This window comes from Sinohyriopsis cumingii, chromosome 14 (genome assembly GCF_028554795.1).
Source record: "Sinohyriopsis cumingii isolate HCF-2022 chromosome 14, ASM2855479v2, whole genome shotgun sequence".
NCBI lineage: Eukaryota > Metazoa > Mollusca > Bivalvia > Unionida > Unionidae > Sinohyriopsis > Sinohyriopsis cumingii.
In genome coordinates, this window is record NC_142974.1 from 10,264,421 (window position 1) to 10,277,015 (window position 12,595).

General features: G+C 34.5%; 1 protein-coding gene across 3 annotated transcripts in view; it reads right to left on the reverse strand.

The window, feature by feature from the left end:
- The window catches only part of LOC149783206 (uncharacterized), an 87,971-nt gene that overhangs the window by 59,248 nt on the left and 16,128 nt on the right, over positions 1-12,595 (reverse strand). For all 3 annotated transcript variants that reach the window (XR_016413579.1, XM_089931443.1, XM_089931442.1), the window contains exon 5: positions 229-359. Coding sequence is in view for 2 of the 3 variants with exons in the window: in XM_089931443.1 (XP_089787569.1) it covers positions 229-359 (131 nt within the window). In the remaining variant the exon portion in view is untranslated. The remainder of the gene's footprint in view (positions 1-228; positions 360-12,595) is intronic.

The following is a 12,595-nucleotide window of genomic DNA, read 5'->3' on the forward strand; positions in this document are numbered from 1 at the left end:
AGAAACTACATGAAGTTCAAATGGAATGGTACCAAATTTAGAGAGATACAAAATTTTAGCTTTTATGGTAAGTATAAGGCTATGCAAAATCTACGTCATAAGCAAGTATGACATTATCGAAAGGTGATCCACATAGGTACTACTACTACAAGTCACTTCTAGATCACTCTATAACCCATAACAAATCATATGAAAGATAATAAAATCTGTAGGAATCACTATTCTTACCGAGATGTCACGCATTGTTGTTTCATCAAAAAGTTCCATCATCTCGATGTACATGGAGACTGCCTTAAAATCAATATCCCTCACCAGTGTTAGTAGACATCGATTCAAACTTCTCACATGTAACTCATTTCCTAAAAAAGACAGAACAAGAATTTTTTTAAAGTTATATTTCTCTCATTCCATAGATGTAATTACCTGGTAAATGGGAGTGGGATTAAGGAGCAATTTCTTTAGACATGTTAGTATAAGTGCATTGTATTACATTATCTGGGTCAACATATTGGAATTATTCCCATGTATGTATGTATGTATGCATATATGTATGTATGTATGTATGTGTGTGTATGCATATGTGCATGCATGCATGGGTGGATAGACGAAAGTATGTATGCATATACGTACATATGTACATACGTATGTATGTATTTATTTGTGTATGTATGTTTAATGGCACATCAGCACAATTGTGGCTATAAACTCAACAGTGCCAACTAATAGTGAAGTTCAAAAAACGTAAATTTAAAGAACTGCATAAAATACTTTAGGTAGATTAAATCTTCAAAAGAGACATACAGTTTATGTTGTATGAATTTGTGATTCCATCTAGTTGTAAAAAGATGAGGTGCTGCTACAGATGACAAATCTGATTAAGACTGATAGATTGGGGGGGGAACCATTCTGTATAGGGGCCCCCGAGTGGCCGATTGGTCTAAAGCACTCTCCATTAATTTAAACACTGACATCTCATCTCAGTCAGCATGGGTTCAAGTCTAGGATTCGGCCAATGTGGGCATGTGAGAAAGCTTGCCAGTAGCTTCCTGTGGGTCGATAGTTGTTCCTGGGTTTTCCCGCGTTCTCCCTCTACCATTAATACTGGCCAATATGCATAGCCTATCATGTGCTGAAAATAACATTAAAACCCACAACAACAACAACCATTCTGCATGGAGAATCTGTTTCTTTTTGAGTGATAGTTAGCCACAACACTTGGTCTTCCAAGAATATATCTGATCTGTATGTCATTGTGCATTGTGTGCAGCAAATGTGGAATGCCTAGACTCAAATGTAGAGTTGGGGAGATTAGGCACCACCCTGTTTGAGGAGGTATGTCACTGCTGCCGACTTGTCTGACATGATGAGTATAATTTTGTTTTGAAGATGGTTGATCCAAAAATTAAAGAATTTGATGATAGTCTTCTTTTAGAACAGATTGATGTGTTGACCTGTGTCCAACTGACCCCACTGGTCGATGATAGTGTTATGTACATTTAATTTGCATTGCTTGTTAGCAAGCTTTTTCATTTTACAAAGCTTGCTGCTCCTTGTTTTTTTCTGTTATTTATTTAAGAGCATAGACTGATAATAGAAAATTGGGAGTTTGGGATGTGAATTTCTCTAAAATATTCAGAAAACTTTCTTTTTGAAGTTTAAATTCACTGTGTTTTGGAATTTTGGAAGTTCCAGGTATTATTTCAAATTTTAGAAATCTATAGTGAAACTGATGAGCCTTTACAATGCCATCTAAAGTGAAGACCTTTATTTCAAATCCTAAGGATGAACAGTTAGACTCCTTGAAAAAGGATGATTTGCTCCAGCTTGCCAGAAAATAGGATATTTCTGAAGCAAAGGCTTCTTGAACACAGCATGGTCCAATAATGGTTGAAAAGTATTTTTTGGATATAAAGTGCTTTGGATTTGATTAGTAAGTCCCCATTTGGGTCAAACTTGCAAATTATGGAACTAAAATTAAAATACAACAATGAAACTGAGTTAACAAAGCTTGAGCTTCAAGAAAGCAACTTCAGTTACAGAAAGGAGAAAAACAAATACAATTGTAGCTATAAAAAGAGAAAGAAACAAATGCAGTTAGATAAAGAGGAAATATAGACAGAAAATTCAGTTGCAGAAAGAGGAAAGACAGAAACAAATGCAAATGCAGTTGGAGAAGGAAGAAAGAAAATGCAGATGCAGAGAGATTAAAAGAATTAGAGCTGGCAAGTAAACTGCAAATCCACACTTTATATACAAATTCAAGATTTGATGTTACTAAGAATACTAAGTTAGTATTAGAGTTAGTACCCCTGTACAAAGAAGTAGATAAATACTTTCCTTATTTTGAAAAAATTGCTGAAAATGTTAAATGGCCAAGAAAAACATTGGACAAAGGGCACATTTTGGCAAAGCTGGTGACATCTACACTTCCTTGTCAGTACAGCAAAGTGCTGATTATGATCTGGTTATGGAATGCATCTTAAAGGGATATGATTTGGTACCTGAGGCTTACTGACAAAAGTTTAGGAACTTTTAAAAAGAAACTGGACAAATTAAAGTTGAATTTGCAAGAGAATAAAAGCAATTATTTGATAGCTGGTGCTTAGCCAAGAAAGTTGATTAAGATTATGAAAATCTCAGACAACTCATATTAGTTGAAGAGTTCAAGAATTGAGTCCATTGTGATGTTAAGACTTCCCTTGATGAGCATAATGTCAAAACTTTAGAAAATGCTGTTCATGAGTATTCTTTAGCTCATAAAGTTACTCTTGTCATTAGGTCTTCCACTCAGCAGTGGTCTGGTAAAAATCTATTTCAGCCTAATATGAGCAATTCCAAATTTCCAACTGGCGCAAGTTTTACCAATCATGTTTTTGATAAGACTCATTAGAAGTCCTTAACCCTTCCTCCTTATACCTATTTCTGATTGCCACAAATTGAAAGATATGCAGGAGAATCAAGACAGACCTATTCCAAATGCTCTAATTTCTAAGAGGTCAAGGTCACAGTCATGTACTGAAGCAATACATTTGTTAGATCAAACAAACCACATGCTGATTTTATTGTGGAGAAATATGAACTATTCACGTCAACTTGGCCTTTTTCTGAGAAGTCTTCTAATGGCAGTATACTGCGGCTTTGTTAATGTTCCTCTCCATTGCATAAATTTATCATTGGACCTGGTCTCAGGACCCATGACAGTTGGAAAAGTGTTTTCTTTACCCATTAAGGGTATTCATTTATTAATAAGTAATGACCTAGCTGTAGATAAGGTTGTGGTTAATCCTCTTGTAACTGACAAGCCTTGTTTGGATTTGAAAGCCGATCCTATTGAAAAAGAAATACCCAACTTATACCCAGTTTGTGCAGTTACACAAGCAATGGCAAAGAAAGCTCTTGAGAATGATGTTCATCAGGAAAGTATTCATTTAGCTGACACATATTGATCAGGCTTTTGATGAGGTTACTTGTACTCATTATTTGGATCAATCAAAGGGTATTGGTCACAGTGATCCTCTTTTAACTGCTCATTCTCTTTATTCCAATCAGGGTGACAAATGACAATCACGTATCATCAAATGGAAAAAAGATCCTGAGATCTCTTGTTTGTTATAGAGGGTCATTAGTGACACTGAAGCCACAGAAGAACCTATTTGTTCTTTTGCTAAAAATGGGGCCCTTAAGAGCAAAATGTAGACCACCAGGGGACCCTGCTGGTGAGAACTGATCAGTGAACTATTAAATTGTAGTTCCAAAATCATGCAGATAGGAAATTCTTAGTTTGGCCCATGAAAAGATAGGAAATTCTTAGTTTGGCCCATGAAACTCCTTTGGCAAGTCATTTAGAGATCAATAAGATATATTACAAGATCTTGAATCATTTTTATTGGCCAAACATTAAAAATGATGTTTGTAAATACTGTAGATCTTGTTATACTTGTCAATAGTAAGAAAACCCAATTAGAGGATACCTAAGGCTCATCTACAATCTATTCCTGCATTTGATGAACCATTTAGCAGAATAATAGCAGATTGTGTACTTCCTTACCTAACATCAAGTCAGACAACCAGTAATTGTTGACCATAATGTGTGCATCTACAAGATTCCCAGATGCAATTCCGTTGAGAAATATCAAAATTAGAACAATAAATCATTAGAAAATTTTGTTACTAGGACTTCAAAAAATGTATTCTTGGATTATTCTTGGATTAGTTTTGGATTTGATTCTTAAAACCTTAAGTTCATTTTTTCCCCATTTTTTACAGAATTTCTCCCGGGAAATAAATTCGTATATTTTTTCAAAGGTTGTTGTTTTCATTCTTTATTGTCTTACTGTTTATTTGAGCCTAAACATGTAACACAGTAAAAAGCAATTGATGTGAATTTTAGGTATGGCTGGATACTATTGGAAATATTGTTTCAATTTTTCCATAATTGCTGAACCCCTCACAAATTTATTGATTAAGAAAATCAAGTTTCATTGGTCGGAAAAATGTCAGGAGGCTTTTGATATGTTAAAAGCCATACTTAAGAGATTACAAGTTCTTTCAGCTCCAAATTTCAATTTTTTTAAAAGTCTATTGATGCAAGTGATGTTGGGGTTGCTGCAGTATTGATTTAAGAAGACAAAAATGGTTTAGCTCATCCAGTGTGCTATTTTTCTAAGAAATTAAATAAGCACCAAAGAAATTATTCCACAACTGAGAAGAAATGTTTGGCTTTGATATACTTTGAAGTGTATATTAGTTTGGCTCCTTCTCAGATTATTGTGTTCAATAATAACATCCCCCGTACTTTCATTGGCAAGATAAAAAACAAAAATCAGAGATTATTAAGGTTGAGTTTGATTGCAGGAATGCAGTATTATCATCAAAGGAAAAGACAATGAAAAAGTAGATGCACTTTCATATCGATAGAAATTGTATATTATATTTTGCATAACTTGTGTAATTTATAAGATTTCATCCTATGTAATTTTTTATCCCATGTATATTTGACCAATAGTAAAAAGAAAGCTTTATTACAATAATCTTTCTTTTTCTTTATGTGGAGGGGTGTTAATATATTTAATTTACATTGTTTGTTAGTTATTTTTTATTTATCTTTTTTAATGTTATTATATGCTATTGAAAATGTGACATTATATGTTGGACTTGACCTTGTCTAAAACTGAGTTCATTTTCTACCTGGCCTGAATTATTCAATTTGGTTTTGTAGTAAACATGTTTATCTCAATCTGAGTCTAGAACTTTGGAAATTCTTAATGAACTGCCTAGTCCACTTGTTGCTTAATACAAATTTTATATTATAATTTTAGCAACATTATGAACATTATAGGAGGTTATTTTACAATAGGTAATTTAATTTTTTTTAAAATGTTAATTTTGACCTGCGGTAACACAGAAGACTATAATCTTGTTACTGGAAAAATTATCCATTTGTGCTTTAAGATTTAGCTGAATCAATTCTATCATTGCTGTGTCCAGTAGTTAATTTGGAATTTATTTCTTGAAAGTATTCAAGTGATTTTTCTTTGGATATACAGAGTGCTCTTAAAAAAAAAAAAAAAAAACACATTTTGGACAGAGACATTTACTGGGATTTATAGTGAATTCAAACCTGGATTTAACAAAAGGCTGTTGGTACAACACCAATTGATAGGCCACCACAGACAAATCAACACTTTTAGCATTGGATTTAGTCTGGATTTCCACTTAAGTTTATTCAGGGCTTTTATTTCTAGGACTTGCATCTTTAATTCAAGGTTTATTTGGGGATTTTACTAACAATACCACAAGTTCTATTTTTTATTTTCACTTTGTATTCAAGGGAAATACATTATATGTTGAAGTTTACAAAGGTTGTTGTTTCTCACTCTTTTGTTTTACTTATTTTAAGAGCATAGACTCGTAACAATAGAGTCTAACGCCAGTAACAGATGGGTTCCGAAACCATAGATGCTTGCATCTGTACACACAGTCAAATCCCATCCTGGTGTGACTGTTAGGGTATTCCTATCATGAACCAACCATGGTTGTGCCACTGGCCCAGGAATTATACTCACTCATTAAGCTGATCCTATGTTAGAGCAGCATGGAAGGAGGATGCCCTTGAGGTAGCAAGTTATTCTGCAAAGGGCACATGTAGAGCAAACCCAGTGGGATAAGATCTGCTGCTGCACAACACAACCAGAGGAGTTGCAAAAGTAAATAGAAGTAAACAAAGTCAGACTGACTACAACATATATACCTTTTCTAATTCTATGTGGAGAAGGCATTGGAATGGGTCTTATACCAGCGATATTGCTAAGAACACTGAAATTGATTTTCAGAAGAAAAAATAAGGCTTTGGAATTGCTTAAGTCACTGGTCATGGATACAGACTCCCTGCAATTTCCTCAACATTTCTGGAATGCAGAGAAAGATGGGCTGGCTTCCTCTTTGTCAAAAAACAAATGAGACCTTCAACCTACATGCCAGTGTAGAAGAGGGGGAATAATAATAATAATAATAATAACAATAATAATAATCATAATAACAATAATAATAATAATTTATTTATTGCAAAGGTGCCCAGGACATTCTGAATTTGGCAACACCCAATAAATTGTATTGCCACCATAAAGCTATACTCATCTGCTCTATGGTGGGATCAGAGCATGAATCCACCTATATCTACACTTAGTGTGTGGGTTGTCCTGGCCATGATCTAGATTGATATCCATACAATATATCCAAGGAGGCATAGATGATGCATATCTGTCATCTCTAAAACTGCCATGGTACCATCCAATAGGGTAATCTGTGAGTAAATAGCTAGCAGTATCCAAACGATGTAGTTGTCAAATTGGTTTGGACAGCTTGTCAAAAATAAACACATTCAATATGGGTGTCAGGTGGACAGATGGCAGTGCAGATGGCTGTACTGCTGGAATAATGGAAACTTTGTAGGGAAGAACAGATCTATCAATAAGATCTCTAGTAATGTTAACATTCTATTGCTCACCTTGACAAGGCATAGGACAATAGTTAACAGAAGCCATACGGTCACTGAATGGTATGTATCAAGAGTCAGATGGCTGCATGATACGGTTGGAATCCAATACAGCGTTGAAACTTAGGTGCAGCTAAAAAGTATGGATCGAGAGTCAGACAATTGGATGCCAAGGTCAGAAGCCAAGATGACATCAAAACTGAGGTGCAGCTAGATAGCATGGGTCATTGAAGTCATTTATAAACACCAGTCTTAAAGGCCCATAGGCCATACTCAGATATGTGGTGGAACCCCACCTGGGCTGCCGATCATTGGGTTGAAACTTCTCCAAAGTGTTTAAATTCTAGACTGAAACAGAGAAAGAAGAAAGGAAGTGAAAATGGTAATTCAAGTCATGTACATACCCATGCACCCAATCTGACAGCCCCAAGGGCCCTACCTGGACATGTGGGAGGTCTTACAACACCTGGGTTGCCTAAAGGTGGATGGAAACTCCACAGAATATTTAAATTCTCCAGCTGTAATGATGTCTCCCACTTGGCCAAAGACTCAGTATAATGTTGATATAAAAAAGATTGGTACTCTTGATCCTTTGATTTTGCATATTACTCCTGGTTACTTTGTTTTCCTTAAAACTGTTGATCATATATTCTACAATCAATTGGTATACATGATACATGTAGCTGACGATGTATCTTTGTACATATGAAGCACACATCATAAGACGTATCACATTCAGCTTAAACAGTCATGATGGTTACTTCAGGAATGACATAGTAGGAAAAGAAAAGAAACGCTACATAGTTAACTGTGTTATCAACGCCCGAGACATCTACTATACCAAATGTGTTAAATGAATGCGCAGAGTGTGCAAAAACAAACTTCAACACATTTACATACAACGTAGCTGCCTAGAACCATTCTGTCAGAGAATGCAGATAATAACTCACCATAGGTGACAAAATTCACAAAACTATGGTCAAAATTATAAAAAAGTAATGTATATCCCCGGTACAGTAATCATTAAAGCATCAGAAATAACACATGCCTTAATGCATGGGATGGATTTCAGGAGGCAAAGTGAACAATGTCAGTTCAAAACAAAATCTTAAAAGTGACGTCACCTGTAGGCAACAAGAAGAGGTAATGGGCGAGACTTATTGCCTTTTGTCTATGTAATGTAAGCGGAAAAGACACATTTTTGTTTTTAGGGGAATATTGGATTCATGGGGTGGTAGAGCTTATATTTGTAACTGTTTGTATCCATTTATATTACATTTCTTCATCTTTCCTTTTATATATAAAGGTGTTATTATTGATCAACTAAAGTTGCTGCTTAAAGAAGCAAGTAACCATTGAATGTTCAAAAGACACCTGACTGCACAGAAACCAAGTGACCAATCATTATACATGACATTTATACAGTAATTTCAGGTGACTATTCAGAAAACAAAAATACAGGTGTGACTGAACCACACATCTGCATTTAGTTAGGTGAAAAAGTGAATGCACATATTCACCTATGCAAGGGAACAAATGTAAAAATAATCCCTGCAAACATATAAATTACATATGTATGTGTTTATAAAACCTTTATGCCCCCCCCCCCCAGCAGACCCCAAAAATCAAAGTATAATAAAATTCGAACTAAAACTATTTCACAATAATGGCATGAAAATCTAAACAGGTCATTTATTTTTTATGGATTCCAAATTTCACTTGTCTATGACGTGTGATTTTTGCTATAAAAACTTTGAAAAAATATAGTCCAATATATTGAGATGGAGATGAAATTACTGCTGAAAATGCAGGTTATTCAAGTGTGAATATGAGGTAAAGTTGACCTAGTTTTGGAATGGTTCAGCCATGTTCCTTGAGACACAATCACATCAATTTTCACGGTGTTGGTGAAAAGATTCTACATTACTACAGGTTTAAAATCAACTAGAATATCAGATCTTGAAAAAGAAAAACTGATGAGAATAGCCTTCTTACAGCAACATAACAAAGTGTTGTACCAGTAGATCTGGGTCAATATCTGTATGAAATATTGAACATAACAAAGTGTTGTACCAGTAGATCTGGGTCAATATCTGTATGAAATATTGAACAGAATAAACAAAGTATAAACTGAACTGGGATAAAATATTTATAGATATGTTTTTAACAGCAGATGGCTGTACTATCCAGTTTATTACCTATACTGTCATGTTTTGAAGACTATACTGTTTTGATGGCTGTACTGTCAAGTGTTGATGGCTATACTGTCATGTTTTGATAGCTGAACTGTCATGTTTTGGTGACTGGACTACCATGTTTTGGTGACTGGACTACCATGTTTTAATAGCTGAACTGTCATGGTTTGATGCCTATATTGTCATGTTTTGATGGCTGTACTGTCATGTTTTGGTGACTGGACTACCATGTTTTAATAGCTGAACTGTCATGGTTTGATGCCTATATTGTCATGTTTGCTGTACTGTCATGTTTTGATAACAATCATGTTTTGATAGCTGTACTGTGTCAAGTGTTGACAACTATACAGTAAAACCTGTCTTGAGAGACCTCTGCTATGAGAGACGACCTGTTTTGAGAGACCAGGATCTCCATGCACGGATTTATTGATTATATAGTGTTATTACCTGCAATGAGAGACCACCTGTCTTGAAAGACCAATATTTTTTGGCAGAAGAGGTGGTCTTTCAAGACAGGTTCTACTGTAGTGACTGTCATGATCTAAAAGCTGCATTATCTTGTTTCAATGATTCTTGTTCTGAGGACAATATTTCGGAGACACAAAATGTGTAAAGTATACTAAATTAAAATATATGCAATATATTTTTGTTTTTTAAATCTGGGGACAATGTAAGTCATAATGCAAGTTGTTTATTTTGGAAACTGTACCATAATGGGGACATAAAACTAAAGTGATAACCTACTGGTTCATTAAAGATCATATTCTGTTTTGCAGAGATATTTGTGAAAATTTTGTTTCCTCACTAAATTTGCTAAAATAATAAGCTTGTTGCAGTCATGTAATTGTTATATCATGACATAATGCTCATGAACAGGCAGAGCCGATTATTTGTATACACTGTTGAGTGCCAGTCATGCAATTGACTAAAATTCCGTGACTTCCAGATTATTTGTATACGTTGTTGAGTGTCAGTCATGCAATTTACTAATATTCCGTGACTTCCAGATTATTTGTACTTTAGATTCCTTTGTAAAGTACTTTGGGTCGCTAGGTGCAATACATGTAGTTACACTAAGATCATTTGCAAGGACCTAATGTTTGGCAGATTCTTGCCAAAATGTTCAATCAACCAAGCAGAAATAAACTACTGTAGGAACTTGAGTATGGTTAATTTGAAATCTCATAAACCAATCTGGAAAAAGAATTTCTTGATGAAACTGACACTCTACTGGCCTACAAAATTTTCAGGATTTCGAGATAAATCCATTTCTTCTTTTTAACTGCCGAGTACTAAAACTATCTTTTTTTTTTAAATGGTGGCCATATTCGATATATATGCATCATCATTTTCATTTAAGGAAAACTACACACTGATAGCAGTCCTTTTGGCACAAACCTCATGTCAATATGGCTATCAACTCAGGAATGATAAATGAGTTTTCAAGATGGACTTTATTACAGTCATATTTGATACTGAATTAATGAATTAGCAAAATTATCATTCAGGACCAACTTTTTGTGAAAACCACATGTTCATTTGACCATTCAAAATTTGTGATACAAAGTTTCTCAAGATGGTCACAATGTTGGCCATAATTTATGTCAGATCAGCATCATGTTTGCTTAGGACTAACAGATACCATATGAAGTCTTCTGGCAAAAATCCTATGTTGATATCGCCTTCTGTTCAGGTGGTGTAGCAATAACAAGATTTTCAGATTTTCAAGATGGCTAGCAACGTGGCCATATTGGTAGTCAGATCAAAACCATTTTCATTTAGAATCACCTAAACATTTTTAGATGTGATTTGGTAAAAAAATCCCATGTCAGTATTACCTTCCAACTTGGAAGAGTGACAAGATATTCCAGATAACTTGCATTATGCCAACCCTGAGAGATGTATAAGCTTAATTTTTGATACAATCGTGGCAAAAATCATAATCTGAGCAGAAAAAGTGTAATAATCTATGCATTACTAATATAATATATGAGGCTACAACATCGTGGCTAATATATTAAATAAATACAGTACACTGTATGAAAAATTTAATTTATTTTTACTACTAACCTGGATCTGCAGGTCAAAATGCTTGGCACAAATGGGCAAATTCCATGTGGATTAGAATCTTGTCTTGGCTATCATTGTTTAACAATTTCTTATATTTCGATGACATTTTATCCAGTTCCACGCTTTATGATACAGCTTGCAGGTTTGTAACTCTGAGGTCAAGGTCATTGGTAGGGAAATAAGCATAAAAGCATACAATGTGCTGCATGGTGCTCATAACTTAAAGCCCTGACAATAGGCTGCAAACTTTGAGATGGTTTTTCAACATGCTTTTGCTATTAACCCATGTGACGATAATGTGAAATAGTGCATGTTTTGTGCAACTTAGCCACCTCTGTCATGGAATTTTCATCAATTTTTTGTGAATGCAGCAACAGCAAATAGAGTTAATAAAAAATGCATGCAAGGGAAGATCATGCAGATAATAATAATAATAATAATACTAATAATAATAATAATGACTTTATTTAAAGAGCATAAAACAATTAGCTGAGAACTAATCTACCCTGAGGCCCTCATACAAAGGAATTTATTTATTTTAGCTGCTTCTCTGAAGCCACTGGATATATTGGGTTTGGAAGAAGGAAACAGTGGGCATTTCTAATCTCAACTGGAATACTATTCCAGAGCAGAGTTCCAGAGTATTGGAAACTTTTTTGAATAATTACTTATTTTGTTTGGGAATATTATACTGTTTGTCATATGGTGCTTTTTTAGAAGATTTATTTCCTAAATAACTTTCCATTAATTTCAACAACACATCAATTTTGGTATCAAAGAATTGCTCACATAAATATATTTTTTAAAAAGACTTAGAATGTGCAGAATATGAGAAGTGTTCCTGCAGCTGGAGCTTCATTGACAGTGTTACATGACACACAAATTATCCTACATGTATCATATGTCCTGCATGTCCTGCATGAAATGTCCCATAACAACCTTATCAATAATACAAGATTTAAAGAAATAACTATTTGACATTCAGGAGTAATTTTGGACAAGTTGGATTTTTTGACAGCTTCAATAGAAAACATTAAAACTCCACAGCAACCAGGTAGAAATGATATCTTTTCACATCTCCCTCTGGTACCATTTTTATCACAGTATTGGAGGATATATTTATTATGTCATAATCTACAAACAAATGTGTGTATCCTGGTCGACATGACAGCTAAGTGAGGACATTATTTCCCATTTCCTTAAAATATATGTCATTTAATGTTGTCAAACTTTCAAGAACTTTTAATGTGACATGTATTAGTTCATATTGTTTAGTTTAGCCTCCATATCAGCCAAGTAGGAACTCATTTCAATATTGCTAAAATGAGTACGGCAA